The sequence below is a fragment of the Cornus florida genome, unplaced genomic scaffold, assembly GCF_030987335.1.
Source record: "Cornus florida cultivar Cherokee Brave unplaced genomic scaffold, ASM3098733v1 CherokeeBrave_3.0.0_Hap2_Chr11, whole genome shotgun sequence".
Lineage (NCBI taxonomy): Eukaryota > Viridiplantae > Streptophyta > Magnoliopsida > Cornales > Cornaceae > Cornus > Cornus florida.
In genome coordinates this window covers 135,117,777-135,140,330 of record NW_026775581.1, presented here as the reverse complement: position 1 = coordinate 135,140,330, position 22,554 = coordinate 135,117,777, and the positions used below count along the sequence as shown (strand labels likewise).

The 22,554-nt window shown below is 36.4% G+C and overlaps 1 protein-coding gene across 2 annotated transcripts; it reads right to left on the bottom strand.

The window, feature by feature from the left end:
* Window positions 1-390: 390 nt before the first annotated feature.
* On the bottom strand, window positions 391-8,667 carry LOC132283247 (polypyrimidine tract-binding protein homolog 1-like). 2 transcript variants are annotated; one of them, XM_059785172.1, is made up of 10 exons: window positions 8,341-8,666; window positions 7,315-7,524; window positions 6,013-6,075; window positions 5,854-5,927; window positions 5,620-5,715; window positions 3,890-3,947; window positions 3,714-3,818; window positions 3,545-3,626; window positions 1,132-1,244; window positions 391-914 (listed from the first exon to the last, which is right to left on the bottom strand). In XM_059785172.1, the coding sequence occupies exons 1-10, from the start codon at window positions 8,521-8,523 to the stop codon at window positions 513-515; spliced, it is 1,386 nt and encodes a 461-aa protein (XP_059641155.1). In that variant the 5' UTR covers window positions 8,524-8,666; the 3' UTR covers window positions 391-512. The 2 variants fall into 2 exon arrangements, with proteins under 2 accessions (XP_059641155.1, XP_059641156.1); XM_059785173.1 differs by having other exon boundaries at window positions 743-914; window positions 1,179-1,244; window positions 8,341-8,667.
* Between the last annotated feature and the right edge of the window lie 13,887 nt (window positions 8,668-22,554).

The following is a 22,554-nucleotide window of genomic DNA, read 5'->3' as shown; positions in this document are numbered from 1 at the left end:
TTGTAAGCTCCACCCTTTCATACCCTATTTCCATAGCCAATTTAGGTTCAATATTTATTCTAATTTCTAACGTCACCAGAGTAATCTCATATCATTCCAACATTGGCATCATTTCCATACGAATTAGTATAAATCAATTTTGATGAATGCAAATGATGCAAAAAGAAAACAGACTGATCAAAACCCGCCCATAAAATTCTTTACCTATGCCATCAAACCACATTGATTTCTCAAGCAAACATCAAAAGATGAACATTTTTTTTTTTTTCAGTGTGGATTAGAGGAAGGAGATTCGAACCTAGGATCATAGTGTGGGGACACTGCTCACTCGGGCAACACCTGTCATACCTTTAAAAAAAAAAAAAAGGATGAAACATTTCAAATGCTGCATTCCAGAAACTCCAACTCCTCAAATTGGTAGCATTCAGTCATAGAGGAATGCTTTAAATAATTTAATAATAACAAATGCAGAGAAACATGCTAATGTTGAGGAAAACTGTTCCGTCTTATTATTAGCTATAATAACGAGCCTGACCCAGTGGAGAAGCACCACCAGGCCGCATATTTGGCTGATGCACGGGTTGACCTACTCCCATCAAAGGCACACTCGTAGTAATTTGGCTGGTTTGCATAACCGGTGAAGAACCAGCAGGAGTTGGAGCAGTGGCATAGGCAGAAACAGAGGATGGGGCATACATTTGACCAGGAAAAGTGTTGCCAACCGAAACGAAGGTTGGTGTGCCTGCCTGAATTGTTGGATCCCAAGAGGGCACTTGTCCCACAGAAGCACTAGGAGCAAATTCATTCCCAATTCCAGTAAACGTTGGAGCAGCCTGAGGATTCTGCCAAACTGTTGCTCCCGGAGGGAATCCTGATTCAGGGATGGTGTAATCTCTACTTTTGTCGCTGTATGACTGAAACCAGATACATTAACAATCAACATAGAGGAAAGAGATGGCCAAGCAAAATAAATTGAGAGGGTGAATAAAGTGCCAAGAAGCATACGTTAAAAGGCCAAATCCTTATTTAATCAACACTGACCCACTTTTTCTTGTAAGGACGCATTTAGGTCGTTTCCTCTTATTATTTTGTTTTCCTCACAAACATGAACTCAAAAGCACATTTTTATACCTTTACATTGAGATCAGTATGACGAGAGTATGATAGATGAAGCTTACAATAGCCACCCTCGTATATGCAGTGTCCCTCTAAAGCATCTTTCGCAACTGCTGCAGTTGTGACATCTGGAAGTAAAACAAGTTTAAATCATTCAACAAGCTCCATCAAATAGTTTGAAAAAAAAACAAAACAAAGACAGTTGCATGCATGCACTTTGATTAAAATGGTCAACAAATGGGTGTCTCATTTATATACACCGATGCACAATTATAAGCCAAACAAGTCATGACCCACAAGAATCATCAAGAATTAAGAACAAAGCATAAATGGAAAATTATACTAATTGGGAATCCAACAATAAAAAATAAGAATAAATCAAAAATGGAAAATTATACTTATTGGGAATCCAATATGAAGGGGGAAAAAAATCTCTCCATGTGACCATGAATGCTAAAAATATAAATAAGCTAGCAATACTATGGCTCATTCTGCCATTACTATATATTAAAAAAAATTATATATTTTTTTTTCCTTTTTTAATCTAACTAGGCCGCTCAATGGCGACTCAGGAAGTCACCTATGGCCCCCTACCTATGGCCCCCTTTTTCTTCTTCTTCTTCTTCTTTTCTTTCTTCTTTTTTCTTTTTTTATTGTGAGCATCTTTATAGGCTTTTTAAAAATAGTGTGTATTCTCTCCAATTTTTTTGTGGATCATTTTTCTTTTTTCTGTCCCTGCTATTTCTATTTATTTTGTAAAAAAAAAAAAAAAGAAGAGGTAAAGAAAAATCATTGGTAGAGAAATAATTTTTCTTTAATTCTTTCAATTTTTAAAAAATTGAATTCGTAAAAAAAAAACATTTTGAGTACTTTGATTCCACTTTGAAAAAATATATCATTATTATTATCTTCACGAAAGATTAAGATTTTTAACTAAATAAAATTTCGCAAGTTTTAACAAAACAAATTATTACTTTAGTAACATATATATACTTTTTTTTTTTTTTGATAAGTATAGTAACATATATATACAAGAAGTAGCCATACAAATTTGACATTTAACAAGTGACAGTAGAAAGTTTCAGTTGTTGTTGTTGGCTTTTTTGTTATTTAAGTCTTGCAACACTTTAGTTTCTCCTCCTTCCTAATGAACCCAAGACTCACCAATAGTGATTGGTATATAATTTTAAAAATTCTAGTTGTAACACCGTAAGAATAAAGTGTGTGACCAAAACAATTAATGCATTTTAATTAATTATGAGGGACATCAGTGTGTTTTTCTCTCCTGAAATAATATGAATGCGCATATTTACTTAATTAAAGTTATGTTTCACAAGATTTGGGCTTTCAAAATTATGTTTAAAATAGTCCAAAGTTAAAAGAATTCTATAAGTTTTAAAGGACACCGAGTTAAATTAATTTTCAAACTCTTGATTTTGAGGCCAATGTACAAGTGTTTTGTAAAAAAATTGGGGGGGGGGGGGGGGGGGGGGGGGGAGGGAAGGAATTAAAATATTCAATGTATTTTAGGACCATAAATTAAATTTATTTGTGAATTAACTAAATTTTTAGGGGTATCATAAAAATATTGAAAAATTTTGGGATCTAACCCTCCCCAGACCACGCAAAGGCGGGAGCCTCGTGCAATAAACTAGCACTTAGCCCTTTACAGTGGTGTAATATGATACAATGTCCTATGATTCATGAAGTTTTTAATAGGCGTGGTATTTGACTTTTTTGTAGTTTAATAGTGTATATGTCCATGTGGTTGTAGAGCAGTAGTGTCTACAATTATTTTTTCAGTGCAAGTCGTGTTCATCTAGACGAGAGGGAGAGTTGTTATGTGTTTGTGCAAATATGCAAAGATAGTGACAAAAAATGTACCTTAGTGTAATATGAGTGTATACGATGAGTGTCGGAGAAACTACAATGGTGTGGTGATAAAGGTGAACTTATCCAAAGAAAAAGAGGGGAAAAAAATTACAGTGGTAAATGCATCAATGCGATAGTGGAACTTGTGGTGTTGGAGGCCACGTGTAAAGTTATCGCTTAGGCCTCCAATTAATTCGAACCGGCGTGAACTTGGCACATAATTCAAAATCACACAAATTCAGTATCAAACGAGTATATAATTCCCTCACACATATAAGCTAAAATTCCGAAGTTCCAAAATGCAGTAGTCATCAAGAGAATTAAAGGTGAGAAACTAAGAAAGACACCAATGCATCTTAGTCCCTTGGCATGAAAGACCTAAACAGTAGAACATTTAAACCAGGACATCGCAATCTCCTAAGAAGAAAATAGAACATAGTTTAGGTAGTGGAGTCTAAAAGTAAAAGGAATTTTTTTTCCTTTCACTTTTTCTTTCTTTCTCTTGTTATTATTAATTTTTTTTTCCCTTTTCTGGAAAGGGGGAAGGGAAACCTACCAGGATATTGAATTAGTGCCTGTGTTCCACCATTCTTCTCAAATATGGCAATTTTCTGGACGGTACCAAATGCAGAAAATACCTGAAATAGATGTACAACAATCATTATAATACGATTAGCCCAATAAAAATTTCTTTCTACAAGCAAAACGTAAGTGCAATTGATCACCATATGAATGGAATCCACCGTGACAGCATACTGCATATTCTCAATCGATGCAAGAAGCACATTACTCTCAGTTTCTATTCTCTTTCCATCAGGACCTACAGAAGGCTGAAATATTACTGTTTGTTAGTGATTATACATTACAAAATTTTGTGAAGATCCCAAAACAAAAAACACACCTGAACAAATCCCCCATTTGCAGTAGGATTCACGGGAAGATACGGATTCGTATAGTCCCTGTAGGAGGAAGCAAACAAATTCCAAATGTTTTAGCAAACATTATTGACAGTATTATAAAAATAAACTTGAACAACATTAAAGACAAACTATGAGATGTGAAAACGATAATAATAATAATAATAATTAGCATAGCCTGTAGAAATTGTAATGAAAAAGAAGCATTTAATATTAGTTCACATAGAGAGGATAATATTTTAACAGAAAAAGGCCAGGAAATTGGGGCAATCTGTTTAGTTGTAATATAAACAAAAGTTTATTGAGTGGAAGACATATAATAATTTAAGAAGCCCGTCACATTTAGCAACACAAAGAGACATTTACATAGAAATGATCGCTGAAATACGCCTGAAGCGGGAAGGTGATGGAGACGGAGATAGAGATAGAGATAGAGATAGAGATATGTCATTATTGCTGTTTCGCGAGAGACAATACAAACAATGATGAAATTCGTGCATATAAAGGGCTTCAAAAGTTATTTCAGCCGCAAAATGGTAAAAAAATAGGGATAGATACCAGTTGCCTTCCAAGAAAAGCATTTGAAAAATGTTCCCGAGACTGAAATTTCCACATATACAATTACTATAAAAGAAGTTGTAGACAAGAAGATGTACACGTAAGGAAATTGAAATTATCCAATCTGTACTTCAAAAAATTAAAAAATAGAAATAAAAGATTCATATTTACTGCAACTTTCCTTTCAATCCACTCCACTTTAATGATCCTTTAAAAAGCAAATATACTGCTTATTCCCACAACAATAAAGCAACACTTAAGAGTAAACTAGACCTATTGAAAGAATTAAAAGCAGCTGCATTCTAAATTGACCTCAATTCAAACTCCGCAAAGTTTCGCATAGAATAAAGGCCTCCTAAGCGGGGGGAAAAGAGTCAAGTACACTTCTTGTGCAGCAGAGCATAACAGAAACTACTGCTGATTAGAATGACAAGACAAGATGCATGCTGGGATCTCCTTTGGAACAAAACAAGCACCAAGAAAACCATTCAAGACTGGCAAATCAGTTGTGTATCATAACCCAAATAAATTCTGTACATGCAAAGCTCAAGGACCTAGACATTGAATCTTGATAAAGAGAAATTAAACAAGCTAATAAGATTTAAATCAAATCGATTAGTAAAGGGCTTACTCTCAACGATTCTTGTCAGTTGTCCCTATTGTAATCTTGGTTTTTGCTAATAAATGGATAAGCTTGAGTCCCCGTGAGGACAAATCCTAACAAATCAAAGGGGGCTATTGCTTGGTGCACTCGTAAAATGTTCAAGGTATAAGCATGAAAATGTGGGTTCGAATCCTAGGAGCAGCCAAATTAGATAACATATAAGGCAAGAAGGAACACCACTTCATTTAACACATTTCCTTCATAATCACTAAGGAACTCTAAAATGTATCACTACACAAAAATTGGAGGAATGCAACAGACAACTGCAATAAGACGAAGAATATTACTAATAGGCCATGCAAAATACATCTGTTTCTAGATGCCGAGCTTCACTAACCCCTAGATGACAAAAAACATGCACATCAATTAGCAAGACCATAGTTGATAAACAAAAACATACAACAATAATGATTAAAAAAACCAAACCATATGTGGAAAGACAGAATAATTAAGAAAAACATTAAAGTAATAGCTTGATGAGTCCACTATCACCTGCTACGATGAGATTGAAATTTAATATTCAGATCTTTATGAGCGGAATATGAGATACGTAAGTTGCATGAACCAACATTGTCTGGAAGCAAGTACCTGAAAATTACAACCACATATTGACCAAAGTGAGAAGTCCATTGATCCCAAACTTAGAAACTTTGCCAAAAAGTGGGAAAGTGGGGTCATAAATGGGGAAAAAAGGAAGGAATTCAGAGAGATAGAAGATGTGCATGCCTGGGTATGCTTCTTCCATCCAATGCCTCCCTTGCTGAAGATGCAGTTTCAGCATCACTGAATTGAATCAATGCCTGCCAGCATGTACCAGCAATTTGAGAAGATATAGAGAAACAAATACAAATGCAAAACATGTCCCAATGGAATTTATCAACTCACCTGAAAACCAACAGCCTTTTCAAAAGTGGCGATCTTGTACACAAAACCAAAAGCCGAGAATACCTGAGGTGTATTAGAATAAAATTTCAGCAAGTAACAGTAGAGAAGGAAATGAACAAAAAAATGGTATACCGTCATAAACCATAGCAGAACATTACAACAAAACAAGAAAGAAAACATGAATGGATCAGAAAGAAGTGCAGAATGACACCTGTAAATGTAAGCGAGAAGATAGACCTTAGAAAGGAGAAGGATGCACATGATAACAAATCCAGATTGTCTCCAACAAGAGAATTTATAAAAGAACGACCATCATCTGTGATTCAACTGATCTCAATCAAAATTGACACGTAATTTAATCAGGTTTTATATCTAATAAAGGGCCAAGATAAAATTAACAATTGTTCTGATCCAATAACACTACCACAAAGTTTCCCCAATTGGACGTGTAGAAGAGATCCTAGAACCTAGAGCATTAAATCACATGTCAACTGGAACATGATGAATGTACGAGCAGCAAAAGTTTTGATTGTAATCATTGATCAATTTTCAAACAAGCCCGTCTGATATTGTTACTGATATTAGACTAACAGCTTGATTTAAGCATGGGTATCCACCAAAAAAAAAAAAAAAAGAAGAAGAAAAGAAAAAAAAAAAAAACACTACTCCCTCTATCCCAAAATACATGTCCTACAGGGGGAATCCAACTTTTTATGGTAGTGGAGTTTTAATAGTTTTTTATTGTATTGATAAGAGTGGAGTTTCAAATATGCCCTTACTAAAAGATAAAATAGTACTCCGTAATTAGTGTAGTTGTTTAGTTAAAAGGATAATTTGAGAATGTTATAAAAAATAGTACATTCAATTTTGGAATGGGAAATGTTTTTTGGGACATCCCAAAATGGAAAGATGGACAAGTATCTTGGGACGGAGAGAGTATGATTTATGCAAGACAAGAGAGTATGATTTATGCAAGACAAACAAGAAGTACGACTTGATTAGCAGCATGGCTAGCTACTTTCCTGAACGCAGTACAATAAACTAGAATTTAAAAGTATACTTTATGAAGATCCATGCAGTGTGTGTAAACTTCAAATAATGAGTTGATGTATCAAGTCATACTCAAGAATTACCTCAGCTTAACAAATGCATTAAAAAGGACATGGAAAACCACTCCATATGTAGGGTGACTCGAGCTATTCTCGGTTTGGATCAGCAAGAAAAATACAACAATTTGTTATATCTGAACGGATCAATACCAGAAAGGTAATAACTAATAACTTTTAGCCCAAGGACACTTACCAAGTGAATGACATCGATGGTGACATCGCCAGCTTCTACGCCCTCAAAGGTTACCAGCAAGACATTTCCTGGAATATCTCCTGGACTCTTGTTGTTGACAATTTCATGCCGATTCGAATATTGAATATACACGCTTTTACCACGAATCTGTGCAGGCTCAGATGATGAAGCATAATAGGTCACCATATTAATGGCCTGATTAAGGTCTGCCTGTTCAAAAACATAAAAAAGAAAAAAGGACACCTTATCAACATAAAGCAGCAACCTGTAGAGAAGTACAACGGAACCAGAAAAATAATCTACACAATTTCAAGTGGACAAAGAAAATTTACGACCAAACAAACCTAGCAACCAGCAGAAAATTAGTCATGCAACAACCTGATAATGGTATGGATGTACGAGGCACGTGACTGACAAACAAACTAAACCGTTCACATTACTACTGCAGCAAGAAAAAGTAGCTTCAAGAAAAGTTTTGGTCACATAGATTGACATCTTCTTGGCTCACATTAACACATTCAAATTATGTCAAACGTGCTATGAAACTTAATTTAATGAGGAATGTCACCAATGTGCTTAGAAGTTTATAATGAACCTACAAACATCTTATCATGATCCCATAAATGTTATACAGCTTCCATGCTCATCACTCTATTATCTAATTGTATGACTAATCTTTTGCCTCTAAAGATAAAAATAGCTAAATGCACCACCACGTATAATAGCTGTAACCAGAGAACTGCAACTCATAGTTCCGGTTAACTTTCTTTCTTTCTTTTTGTGATCTTCAATTCCAGGCACATTTTGGCTTGGCCAATATGGTTTTCGCTAAATCTATACACATATGGAAAATCAAGAAACCAACTAATAATTAACGGTGTAATATTCTACAACCACTTGCCAACAAGTTTCTATTTTTAGACAATTCCACAAACCGACATATCACAATTCATGAAATATCGATGAAAAAACCCTAATTGATCAAATGAAATAGGAAATTTACATACAAATAATAGTATTACTCACAAATTCAACGAAGGCCTGGTTGCGATTGGCGCCCACGTTGCACTTTGTGTTGACGATGTTGCCGAAGGGTTTGCAGAGGTCGATGAGCTCTTCTTCGATGCACTCCCATGGCAGGTTTCGGAGATGGAGGACCTTTGAAGGCGTCTGCGTGTACCGGAACTGAGGCTGCCCGGAAGTCGACATCTGACAAATGGGTTTACGATAGTAGGGTTCGGAAAAATATTATCGGCAGATGTGAATTTAGGGTATTGGAGATGGAAAGTCGCAGAGTTGGGTAGCGACGGTACTTGGTGGGTTTTTCTTTCTGCCGCTGTGTGATATACGAGTACTTATAGAGAGGAAAAAAATACTAATAACTACAGTAGTTACCAGAAAATCAAAAATAATGCAAAAGATAGGGTTAGTTCTCTTATTTAGTTGATTAATGATAAAAATAAATAATTAAAAAAAAAAAATAGCATCAGGGACCTCAAGGTTTGTTGTTCTCCCATGATTCTCTTTGCTCATTATCAATTTTTTTTTTTTTTTTTTACGGGAAACAAAAATAAGTTTTATTCATTTTTAAGAGTATAATAAAATCAAAAATAATTGTGCAAAAAGTTACTAGTACTTTGCAAAGACTCGTACATAATAAACACCCTTCAATTATTGAATTATAAAATACATCCCTTAACTATTTTCTGATTGGTCCTTAGCCGACTTAGGCAGTCGCCTAAGACTCCAGCCAATAAAAAGGTTCTAAAATTTTAAAAAAAAATTATATTAAATTAAACTATAATTATTTTTTAATATGGTTAAACTCTAATAAATATAAAAAAATAAAAAATTATATTAGGCCCTCAAACATTTATATCCTAAATTTTTTTTTTTTTCCCCCTCGCTTCGATTTTATATTAGGTTTCAAATATTTATATCCTAAAATAACTTATTTATTATCTTTTCTCTCCCATTTTATATTATGGCTCAAATATTTATATCCTAAAATAACTCCTCCTTTTTTTCTCTTTTCTCTTTTCTCTTTTCTCTCTCCTCCTTTAAACTCTAATTGATACATAAATTTAATATTGGCCCCAAAGATTTACACCCTTATATAACTTTTTTTCCCTCCCTTTTTCTTCTCTCATTCACATTTTACAATAAATCCTAACCAATATAGAAATTTAATATTAAGCCCAAAAATTTGTATCATTAATTTTTTTTTTTCCCTTTTTCTTTCTCTCTCATTCACATTTTTTCCACCAGCACTAAAAACTTTTTTTGGTAAGTTACACTAATAGTAAAATATTAAATATCTATTTAAATTTGATGTTTGGGAAAATGGGCGAAAACTTTCCATGTTCCTTTTTTTTTATGTTTTATCTTTTTCTTAATTTGTAGAAGTATTGGATTGGAGTTTTCTAAATCAGATTCAATGGTTCTTTTTCTTTAATTATTTTTTAATTTTATAAACTGTTGTTGTTAGTATAAATTTGTGTGTCTATATATTTGTATATTTTGTTTTTGAGTTTTAACTAATTTTATTTATATTGTTAAAAAATATCACTTCTTATTTTTCGCCTAAGGCTTTAAATTAAATTGAGTTGCCCCTGCCTTTTGACATTGACAACTTCCAAGTTTTAACCGTTAACGTGTGCACTACACAATCTACCCATGATAATAAAAACCTTCTTTAATGGCATAAATACCCATCATAAATGAGAGAAAAAAATCTTATTTTGAAAGTGTGACAAAGGAGAAATTTTTAAGCTTATAAAGGGTATTTAAGTTATTGAAAAGTTGGTTTTGACGTCACGTGCCATGCACACATCTTTTACTTAACCGTTAAAGCTGAAAATCACTAACCCTGAGCCGAGCGCCTTTGAAAGTTGGAGGTGTTAATTGCATCAACAGATAGTTGGAGTTCATTTTGTAATAATTTAATAGTTGAGAGTTGTTTACTGCACTTTTGCTCAAAAATTAAGAATTGTTTTTATAAAAGACATTATATAATTTTTTTTCCCACATATATTAAAAAAAACTAAAGGGTAAAATTCACAGACGCCTATCATTTATTATAATTACAGGAATCTCTTTTATGATTTGAAATATTACTAAGATATACTTCCCTCCTATAATAGTCAACGTAAATTAATGATGAATTTTGTTAATATCATGTGCTTAGTAAATTAAAATTCCCATAGTACTATTCGTTGCAGTCAAAGACATTTTTATGCTTAAAAGACCATAAAATTACAAATTCAACCGAATAAGTTGTTTCAAGATATCAATTGCGATAAGAATCAAAAGATCGCCCTCTATTAATAATTGCGATGAGAACGAAGAGATTTTGCAAGGAATCAATTTTAACTGAAACCAAAAGTATCCATCTTCTTCTTACTCGATACCCCAATCCAACCTCAATTTGACAAAAACCAACACCACAACAAAACTCGTTCTCATGCGATGGTGACGACGGGCCTTTTCCGAGTTCTCGCTGTTTGAGATGAAGGCGGTCACCATCGACTTCAGGTCGGAGTTCATCATCTCAGAGAGTTTGTAAAAGAGACCCAAATGTCGTGTATCCGAGACCGATGGTGGATCGCCGTCAAGGAATTTACCAAAATTTCTTCGCCTGATCCTAAACAATTATGCCGTACTAATTGAGGGCGATTACGACGTTGACGTGATATACGATGGTGGTGGCAATGAGGTTTGGGATTAAGGCGACAATGTTGAGGCTTGGTTCATGGCGGTGATGATCTTGGTCTGGGTTTTGCAACGATGTGGAGATGTTGGTTCATGACGATGGTATGGATTTTACAACGATATTTGTTCACGGCGGTCGGAGAGATGGTTTTAGTATGGGTTTGCAACGATGTTGAGACGTTGGTTCACGGCGATGAGATATTGGTATAGGTTTGCAACGATGTTGCATGATGACCATGATCTTGGTCTGGGTTTGTAACGATGCTGAGATGTTGGTTCATGGCAGTGATGATTTTGGTATGGGTTTGCAACAAAGGTTGGATATTGGTTCACAGTGGCCATAATCTTTTCTATCGAGATACGTGCGTAAGAGATAGAAAAATTAGGGAGAGGAAGAAAGTTGAGGGCATTTTAGTAAAATAGACAAATCTGTTAGTGTAATTAATGGTCTGTCACTGGGAAGGAATGCCTGTGTAGATTATTTTTGAAGTGAGATTCGAGTAATTTCTCAAATTATAAGGAAGGCTTGTGTAATTTTTTCAAAAAATAAATAACTTATATACTATAGTGGGCGGGTTAGGGGAACATACCCCTACATTGGCTCTGCTATGAGAATTAAGGAGAGCAATTTGTGTTTGCGAGTCATGACCATGATCTTGGTCTGGGTTTGTAACGATGCTAAGATGTTGGGTCATGGTAGTGATGATTTTGGTGTGGGTTTGCAACAATGGTGAGATATTGGTTCACAATGGCCATAATCTTTTCTATCGAGATACGTGCCTAAGAGATAGAAAAATTAGGGAGAGGAAGAAAGTTTAGGGTATTTTAGTAAAATAAACAAGTCTGTTATTGTAGTAGATGGTCGTCACTGGAAAGGAATGCATGTGTAGATTATTTTTTTAAGTGAGATTGGAGTAATATCTCAAATTATAAGAAAGATCCCTGTAATTATAGCAAATTATATAGAAGGTTTGTGTAATTTATCAAAAATAAATAAATATCTTATATACTATAGTGGGCGGGTTAGGGGAACATACCCCCTACATTGGCTCTGCTATGAGAATTAGGGAGAGCAATTTGTGTTCACGAGTCATAATTGTGTCGTGTCAAGTTAAAATGTATTCTACTAATCCAAACATGACCTGTTTAATAATCGTGTCAGGGACCCTCAACGCTAACCTGACTTGTTGATTGAATGGGCTATACATGTTAACTTATTTAATGACATCTTACCAGAACGAGACATTTAATATTCAATCAAATAATAGATATTAACAAAAATATGAGTCTTAATTAACCAAAATATTCAAAGTATGAAGAAAAATATCAAATGTTTAAGAAAAAATCAATAGGGGTAGTCAATGTTTATGTTGAAATGATTTAATTGTCTATAGTTATTAGGTTTGAATAGGTAACGATTATAACACGTTGAGTTAAATCAGTATAAACAGATTACACAGGTTAAACCCTAACACAACATAGTTAAGTAAACTGGTTAATTGTGTCAACCCATTTATAATCTGAACCTGTTTAAGGTCAATTCAAACCCACTTACCTTGAATCGTGTTAAAGTCGTGTTGGCGGGTCGTATCGGAATTTGTCACCCCTACTAGAAATAACTATTTCGATCTCTTCAAAAGTAAAAAAATGAACATACATAAAAAATTTGATATGTGATATGTAATATATATATAAGACGTATTCAATTATAATTAATTAAATATATTATATGGTTCATCTTATATGTAATAAAATATATAATATATTATTATATTTATATAAACATGGTAGATAATATTATGTAATAATTATTGTACAATAATTTATTAACATTGTATAAAATAAATAAAAATAATGAAAAAAGCAATGTGAGAAATCAACTTAAATTAATTGAGAAAATAAAAACTTTGTCACCGTCCGTATATTTATTATTATTATTATTATTATTTAAATTCAGTTGAAAAAATGTCAAATTTAAAATAACTGTCTTTTATAAATTTTTTATTTTTAAAATTTTTTTGGACCTATTTACCATTTGCAAATCTTTGTTTGTGTTTGTTTTTATTTTTAAGGTAATTTGTACTCACACCCCCCAGGTTTGCAATAAAAACAAGTAGGTACAACTTAGGCAGAGTGTGATCCAATCACCCCAGACTTGCAAACTTGAACAACAACACCCTTAATCACGATAAGAATAGATAATTGTAATTTGACTCTTGAATTGACTCATTTAAATCATTAAATTACAATATTAACTGTTATAAGTCCTTTTAATTGACCAAAATGACCCTTAAAAAAAAAATTCAAACTCCACCATTGTAGTCATCAATGCCCCCCATATATATACAAACATATGTATATACATACAAACTTCAACACCACTACCACCACCATACCAACATTAACACCATCAAACCAAAGCTTGCAATCGAGCCGTGATTTCCTAACAACGATGACAACTAGTGGAAGCTCTAACGAAGGCTACCACCGGACCAGACGATGATAACGGCTAGAGAAATTATCGACAGCTACAAAATGTTGAGGCTTCGACGAGAAAAAGAACAAATTTCACAATCCCAGGCTAGATTTTTCTGATAACGCAATGTTGAGGCATTTACGAGAACATATTTTATGATCCCAAGGCTAGATTTGTCTGACGACGCGATTGAGAGACTTCAACGAGAAGGACGATGCAATGTTTGACGATAAAATCGATTATGTCTTCGGCAATGACGTCGATGCCGAGACTAGATCCGAGGGTTAAACAACAACAACTTTCTTGGTGGTGATGGTGGCAATGGCTGCAAGGGATTTGGGGGAAGAGGCCTAATTCAGGAATGGTTATAAATCTGGCTGTGGATGGTGGTTTGTAACACCCCCAACATTTTCCACGCATAAGTTGATCAGGCTTATACACGAAAAACGAGGGATATCAAAAACAATTGGCAATATACAAGCATGGAATACAAAATGATGATAATAAAAGAATTTAGACAGGAAATGAACCCTAAATAATACAACATCCATCCATCCTTTATTTAATACCGTACTTCATTACAACTTGGAAATCCTATGTCAAGGATCCCTAAATATAACCCTGAGAGTTCAACGTCAAAAGTAAATAAAAACTGAAACTGAAGTATTACATAAAACTTCTACCCTGCACTGGATCGTAAGAGTAGATGAGTTCGGATGATGGTCCCACACTGCTAACCTCAGCCTTGAAACGGATACTGACCGTATCCTGAAATAACAACAATGGTGGGTCAACCCCACGAGCAAGTCCTCTCTACTATGACCCAAATCAGAGAATCAAATAAATTAATCATTATGAATCGGATGAGTACTATATCTGTATACATCCTACGGGAACTATCCGATGTATAACATGACCTCAACCATAATAGACGGTGATCACTTAGACTCACACTAGGTGGTCAAGTGTCGCCTTTCCCTACCCGGGAAATCAGCTATTATACATGGTGCACGGTACTGACAACACAGACTATAACGAACTACACATTGATAACACCTCGCAAAGTACTGATGAATTAGGCAACACATGCCAACAATATTAATAAATATACCGAGAATGTCAATTAGGCAACACATGCCAATAATATTAAACCACATACCCCGACAGCCACACATCTGTCTATCGCAACGAATGCATAAGGTATAAATGAGTCTAAACTTATTAGCCAGCTCACATGGTTCTATATGGCAACACATCCATACAATATAAATGCGACATAATAAACAGTCCATTTATTCCCTGAAATGCACACAGCATAATAATCATGGTTTATATATCAATTAACAGTATAAACATCCTATAAGATATCATGGATAATTTATCTGACTAAAACCATGGCCTTATTTAATTTAACAGTAATGTTTGATACCATTTAATACGATAATAACACTATTTATATTTAACAATGTCGTTAAATAAATCACATTAGTATCCGTACTGTGAACGAGCCAATAAATGCTTAGAAAAGATTAATCGGTCATAAGAATAAGTAACGGGTGTTAAAATAATAATTTCGTGGCCCGTTAAACCCGTAAATACCAACACAGTACCTAAAAATCCAAGTTTAAGGTTCTGGAATTTACAAAACAGGCCCTAGGGGTATTCTGGTAATTTCCAGCAGCTGTAGGGACCCCACACGCGCCTCCCAGAGCCTCCCCACGCGTAGCCCAACCTTCCCCACTCTCCCACGCGCCTCCACGCGCGTCTGGCATCAGCCACGCGCCCGCACGCGCTCCCACGCGCGTCTGGAGCGTTCCACGCGCGCGCACGCGCTGCCACGCGCGCACTAAGGGTACCTTGCTGACGCGGCGTGTGCTGGTTGGTCGGTTGCATCATCCTACTATGGGTGCGCTACACTGAATCAGCTCACCCTCTCATCACTCAATCCTGTGCTTATGGATCCGGGTGTACCGCGGTAACATGGACCGCGATGCACCGGATCAATCAGACTCTACTAATGGCCAGGATGCGCGCGCGCACTAACCTACCATGCGCCGCATCACACCGGATCACTCCGGTCACCTTCTTCACTGCCGGTGGCCGGAATCCTTGCCGGAGGCTCGCCGGAAATTGCAGAAAAGCCCCGGAAAATTCCTAAAAATTCTAAAAAAAATCTCAAAGGCCATAATAATTATTTTTAGCTATATTTTGATTACATAGGCCATAAAATAATTGTTGACCACCTTTAATAATTAAAATTCCTTTCTTTAATAAATAAAAAAAAAAATTAATTTAATAATTTCCTAGCATGATCTCTAAGCTCTATAATTATTTAAATAATCTAAACAATTAATTTATGGATTCAAAGGGGAAAAGTAGATAATAACTTGCCTTTTTGGATTTAAAATAAATCCGCCGGTCTGCGCGTAGTCGGGTAAATTCCCTACACAGGTCCAAGCTCATTTCTTTCTCTCTCTTCCTTTCCACACTTTTACAATGGCTCACTAGAATTTTGCTCTTCTACTTACGTGAGTTTCTTTCAAATTGTAACTAACTAACTAATATATACTAATTTATATAATATATATAATACAAATATCTAACTTAAACATTAACTTTCAACATTCCCACCTATATGGCTTTAAGACAATGCCATCTTAATCAAGATATTTGATCCACCATTCTACCATAGTAAATGAAATTCTATCCTAATATTTAATTTTTCATCATTACATTGATTTAATAATCATTTTATTATAACTATTATTATTATTAATAAACTTTTATAATTATTATTATTATTATATTATTATTATTATTATTATTAAACTAATATAATTATTATTATTACAAAATAATACATTATATCATCATAATACTATATAACACAAATATAATACTTTACTTAACTAATAATGATTAATATAAGCATAACCAACAAATAAAATTATTAATAATAATACATGCATAATTACATGAACAAATTTACTATTTTAACAAACACAATTAATTTACATGCACAATTAAATGAACTTAATATAATAATGTAGTATGCACAAATAAATAAAATTAATTAACCTAACACAAAATTAATTTAAATACATTCTTTAAAATTAAAATTACGGGGTATTACATTCTCCCCCCCTAATAAAGGAATTTCGTCCCCGAAATTCACTACATACCTGTATTAAAAAGTTCTGGATACTTGGCACGGATAATATCTTCCCGTTCCCAAGTAGACTCTGTAGCACTATGATGACTCCACTGTACACGTACTAATGGAATAGTCTTCGTGCGCAGTATCTGATTCCTACGATCGAGAATACAGTAAGGTTGTTCCAAATAGGTTACATCGGGTTGCAACTCAATCTCACCCACATCAATGTGTTGATATCGATCTTCTTCCCGTAGAAATTTTCGCAGCATAGATACATGAAAAACATTATGTACCCTATGAAGATTATCTGGTAGAGCCAGACGATAAGCTACTGCCCCAATCCGATCTGTAATCATAAAAGGACCCACAAACCGAGGCGATAACTTACCCTTTGACCCAAACCGCATTACTCCCTTCATAGGAGAAACCTTAAGCAAAACCTGATCACCAACCTTAAACTCCAAAGCACGAGTTCGACGGTCAGCATAACTTTTCTGTCTGCTTTGAGCTGTACGCATCCGATCCCTAATGATAGCGATCTTTTCTGACGTGTCCTAAATAAATTCAGGACCCAGAAAGCTGTTCTCACCAACTCCAAGCCAACAGACAGGAGACCTACACGGTCTGCCGTACAAAGCCTCAAATGATGCCATACCAATAGTTTTCTGATAACTATTGTTATAAGCAAACTCTGAAAGCGGCAAATATTCCTCCCAATTGCCCTTAAAATCAAGAACACATGCCCGCAACATGTCTTCTAAAATCTGATTAACTCGCTCAGTCTGTCCATCTGTTTGAGGATGATAAGCAGTGCTAAGATATAGTTCTGTACCCAAAGCCTGCTGAAAGCTCCTCCAAAATCCTGATACAAACTTCGGATCTCTATCTGATACGATGGACAATGGTACACCATGAAGTTTCACCATTTCTGCAATATACAGCTTAGCATACTGTTCTGACGTAAAGTTTGACCGAACAGGCAGAAAGTGAGCGGACTTGGTCAATCTATCAACAATGACCCAAATAGAGTTGTGATTATGCTGTGAAGTAGGTAATCCCTCTATAAAGTCCATGGAAATACTTTCCCATTTCCACTCTGGTATGGGAAGTGGCTGTAACGATCCTGGCGGTCTCTGATGATCAATCTTAATCATCTGACAGGTACTACATTTAGAGACAAAGATAGCTATATCTCTTTTCATGCCGGCCCACCAAAACTGGCGTTTCATGTCCTGATACATCTTGTCTCCCCCTGGATGTACAGAGAACTGAGAAGTGTGTGTCTCTCTCATCACCACATTTCTCAAATTGTCAGCTGAAGGCACAATTAAACGTCCCTTGTACCTCAATCCTCCATCAGTCCCTATAGAATAAAAAGGAACATCTCCGGAGGCTAACTCCGAAACCAAATCAATACACTGTTGATCTGAGAGTTGCGCTTGAATGACCTGATGAATGATAGAAGGAGTTACTACCACACATGCCATAAAAGCGTCTGCTAACTCATCAACAGTCTTCAAAGCATCCCACTCTGTTGCAAACAAAGCTGAAAGGCTGACATAGGGTCGGCGGCTGAGTGCGTCTGCTACAACATTCGCTTTCCCTGGATGATACTGAATAGAGAAATGATAGTCTTTCACGAACTCCAACCATCTGCGCTGTCTCATATTCAGTTCCCTCTGTGTGAACAAATACTGCAGACTCTTATGATCGCTAAACAATCGAAAAGTCTCCCCCAAAAGATAATGCCTCCAAATACGCAAGGCAAAAACCACTGCTGCGAGCTCTAGATCGTGAGTCGGGTAATTAAGCTCATGAGGCTTAAGCTTCCTAGACCCATAAGAAACTGGTCGCTCTTCTTGCATCAACACACAACCCAAACCCTTCAGAGAAGCGTCGGTAAATACTAAATACTCGATTCCACTCTGAGGTGTGGCTAAGACAGGTGCAGAAGTTAACTTGCTCTTCAATTCAGCAAAAGCAGTCTGACAAGAATCATCCCATACAAATGGTACATTCTTCTTAGTCAGATGAGTAAGTGGACCCGCAATTTTGGAAAATCCCTGGATGAACCTGCGATAGTACCCCGCCAATCCCAGAAAACTGCGAATCTCTGTCGGTGAGGTAGGCTGTCCCCACTCCATAACGGCCGCAACCTTGGCTGGATCTACTGCTAACCCTTCTTCTGACACTACATGACCTAGAAATTTGACCTCTTTCTGCCAAAATTCACACTTCTCAAACTTCGCAAACAACTGATGTTCTCGAAGTGTCTGCAATACTGTGCGTAAATGTCTGGCATGGTCCTTCTCCGACTTAGAGTAAACCAGAATATCATCAATGAAAACAATGACAAACTGATCTAAGTATTCTCTGAATACTCTATTCATCAAGTCCATAAAGATAGCTGGAGCGTTCGTTAAACCGAAAGGCATAACACGAAACTCATAAGATCCGTACCTCGTGAGAAATGCTGTCTTTGGAACATCTTGTTCTCTGACTCGTAGCTGATGATAACCAGACCTCAAATCGATCTTTGAGAAGTAAGTAGCTCCCTTCAACTGATCAAACAGGTCATCAATTCTGGGCAACGGGTACTTGTTGCGAACAGTGACCTTGTTCAGTTCTCTGTAATCAATACAAAGACGAAGAGATCCATCCTTCTTCTTGACAAACAGTACTGGTGCTCCCCATGGTGAAGTACTCCTGCGAATAAATCCCTGGCTGAGCAACTGCTGAATTTGATCTTTCAACTCTCGCATCTCCACTGGTGCCATTCTGTACGGCGCTTTAGCAATAGGCGTAGTGCCTGGAGCTAAATCAATAACGAAGTCTATCTCTCGACTCGGTGACAAGCCTGGAATTTCCTGGAATACATCCTGGAATTCCTGTACTACCGGGATGCTGTCAAGAGATACCGCAGTCGCTTCCTGTGAGTCCTCCTCAAGAACGAATAAATAAGTGCTAGGCCCTCTATCAGGTTGTGGTACAACAAGAAGATACATCTCCTGTCCTGGTATGGAAAATACAATAGACTTTTCGTAACAGTTAACCTGAGCATGGTACTGAGATAACCAGTCCATCCCAAGTATAACATCATACGAATGCATATCTAACACTAACAAATTTGCAAGAAATCGAAGCCGGCCCATATCTATAAGGATATCACCGCTATACTCTCGTAAAATTGCGCCAACTCCTAATAGTGTATAAATATTAAGAGGTTAGTCACATAACTGAGTCGTCATACCAGATAAGATAACAAAAGATCTAGACACAAAAGAATGTGATGCACCAGTGTCAAACAGTATACGAGCAGTTCTACCATGTATAGAAAACATACCCTCAATAGCCTGAGGAGCCTGCGTATTATGTGGCATGAAGTTATAAACTCTGCCATGATGCAACTGCTGTGGAGGTTGTCCCGGAGGAAATGGTGGTGCTGGAAGTGCCGGAAAATTCTGAACTTGCCCACGTGGCATCGGTGGGGCCGGTAGAGGTAACGGCTGATTAGGTCTCGGCTGCCCATACTGTCCCTGCTTAGCTTTGGGACACATCTTGGCCGGATGCCCAATCTCTCTACAGTGATAACAACGTCCCATAAAAGGACCTGCATGCCTCCTCTGTTGACTTCCCGACCACTGTTCCTGTCCGGTCTGAGGTATCCCACCTTGTCTACCCTGATTAGGGACTCCATCCCTCTGCACATCTGGGTTTCCTTTGTTTTTCTTCCAAGGTTGATATCCTTGAAATCTGCCCCGATCATTGGACTTGGCACCACTGCTGTTTCCTTTCTCCACTGTCCGGTAGTCTCGGTTAGTCCGTTTATCTCCCTTGGACTTCCGGTAATCACTCCTCATCTGGTAGTGCTGTAAGGCGGCATTAACCACCTGGATATAAGTAGTATATGCCGGACTACCTATGATTACCACTTTAATCGGCCATATCAACCCCTTCACAAAGCGGTCTCGCTTCTTTTCTTCCGTATTGACCTCCTCTGGTGCAAATAATGACAAATTTATGAACTTCTGTTCATACTTAGCCACAGTCATATCTTCCTGTTGCAGATTCAGAAATTCAGTCTTCATCGCTGATCTTACTGACATAGGAAAATACTTGTCGTCAAAGCGAGTCTGAAATTCAGCATACGTCAATCTGGTCCTCTCATCGACAGTAGTAATAGACTCCCACCACTGCAATGCATTGCCTATCAGCATAAACGTAGCTAACATCTGTTTCTGCACTTCGGTACAGATTACCATCCGAAGATGACGCTCGCTCTCCTGTTTCCACTGATATGCTAACAGGACATCTGTGGACCCTGCAAATGTCGGTGGATTTCCCCGGATGAACGAGTGACGAACTTTGTCCCATGACATTGGCTGTGCCACTGGTTCAGGAACAGGTACTATCGGAGGAGGTTGTTGGTTTCGTAGAGCAGATGCTACTCCTGCTGCTACAGCTCGTGCAATGATATCAGCAACTTGAGGAGAAAATTCCTGATTCTCATTTTGAGTTGGGGAAATACTGCGATGCTGGTTCGCATTTCTTGTCCCACGCCGAGACATCCTTCTTTTAAATTCAGAAAAATCTAACGTCAGTACATTATAATGGACCGACTAAAAGAATACAAAGAACCCTAATATTTAGGCTCTAATTATCAGAATACACAACGCGGAAGTATAGTAATCACAGATCCCTAAGACACTCGAACCTGGAATGCTCTGATACCAACTGTAACACCCCCAACATTTTCCACGCATAAGTTGATCAGGCTTATACACGAAAAACGAGGGATATCAAAAACAATTGGCAATATACAAGCATGGAATACAAAATGATGATAATAAAAGAATTTAGACAGGAAATGAACCCTAAATAATACAACATCCATCCATCCTTTATTTAATACCGTACTTCATTACAACATGGAAATCCTATGTCAAGGATCCCTAAATATAACCCTGAGAGTTCAACGTCAAAAGTAAATAAAACCTGAAACTGAAGTATTACATAAAACTTCTACCCTGCACTGGATCGTAAGAGTAGATGAGTTCGGATGATGGTCCCACACTGCTAACCTCAGCCTTGAAACGGATACTGACCGTATCCTGAAATAACAACAATGGTGGGTCAACCCCACGAGCAAGTCCTCTCTACTATGACCCAAATCAGAGAATCAAATAAATTAATCATTATGAATCGGATGAGTACTATATCTGTATACATCCTACGGGAACTATCCGATGTATAACATGACCTCAACCATAATAGACGGTGATCACTTAGACTCACACTAGGTGGTCAAGTGTCGCCTTTCCCTACCCGGGAAATCAGCTATTATACATGGTGCACGGTACTGACAACACAGACTATAACGAACTACACATTGATAACACCTCGCAAAGTACTGATGAATTAGGCAACACATGCCAACAATATTAATAAATATACCGAGAATGTCAATTAGGCAACACATGCCAATAATATTAAACCACATACCCCGACAGCCACACATCTGTCTATCGCAACGAATGCATAAGGTATAAATGAGTCTAAACTTATTAGCCAGCTCACATGGTTCTATATGGCAACACATCCATATAATATAAATGCGACATAATAAACAGTCCATTTATTCCCTGAAATGCACACAGCATAATAATCATGGTTTATATATCAATTAACAGTATAAACATCCTATAAGATATCATGGATAATTTATCTGACTAAAACCATGGCCTTATTTAATTTAACAGTAATGTTTGATACCATTTAATACGATAATAACACTATTTATATTTAACAATGTCGTTAAATAAATCACATTAGTATCCGTACTGTGAACGAGCCAATAAATGCTTAGAAAAGATTAATCGGTCATAAGAATAAGTAA

Coding starts and splice junctions, on each gene's coding strand:
- LOC132283247 (XM_059785172.1), bottom strand. CDS start 8,523: ATGTCGACTTCCGGGCAGCCTCAGTTCCGGTACACGCAGACGCCTTCA. Junction 5,716..5,853: donor GATGGAAGAAGCATACCCAG/GCATGCACATCT, acceptor TGTAATTTTCAG/GTACTTGCTTCCAGACAATG. Junction 3,627..3,713: donor CGGTGGATTCCATTCATATG/GTGATCAATTGC, acceptor CATCTATTTCAG/GTATTTTCTGCATTTGGTAC.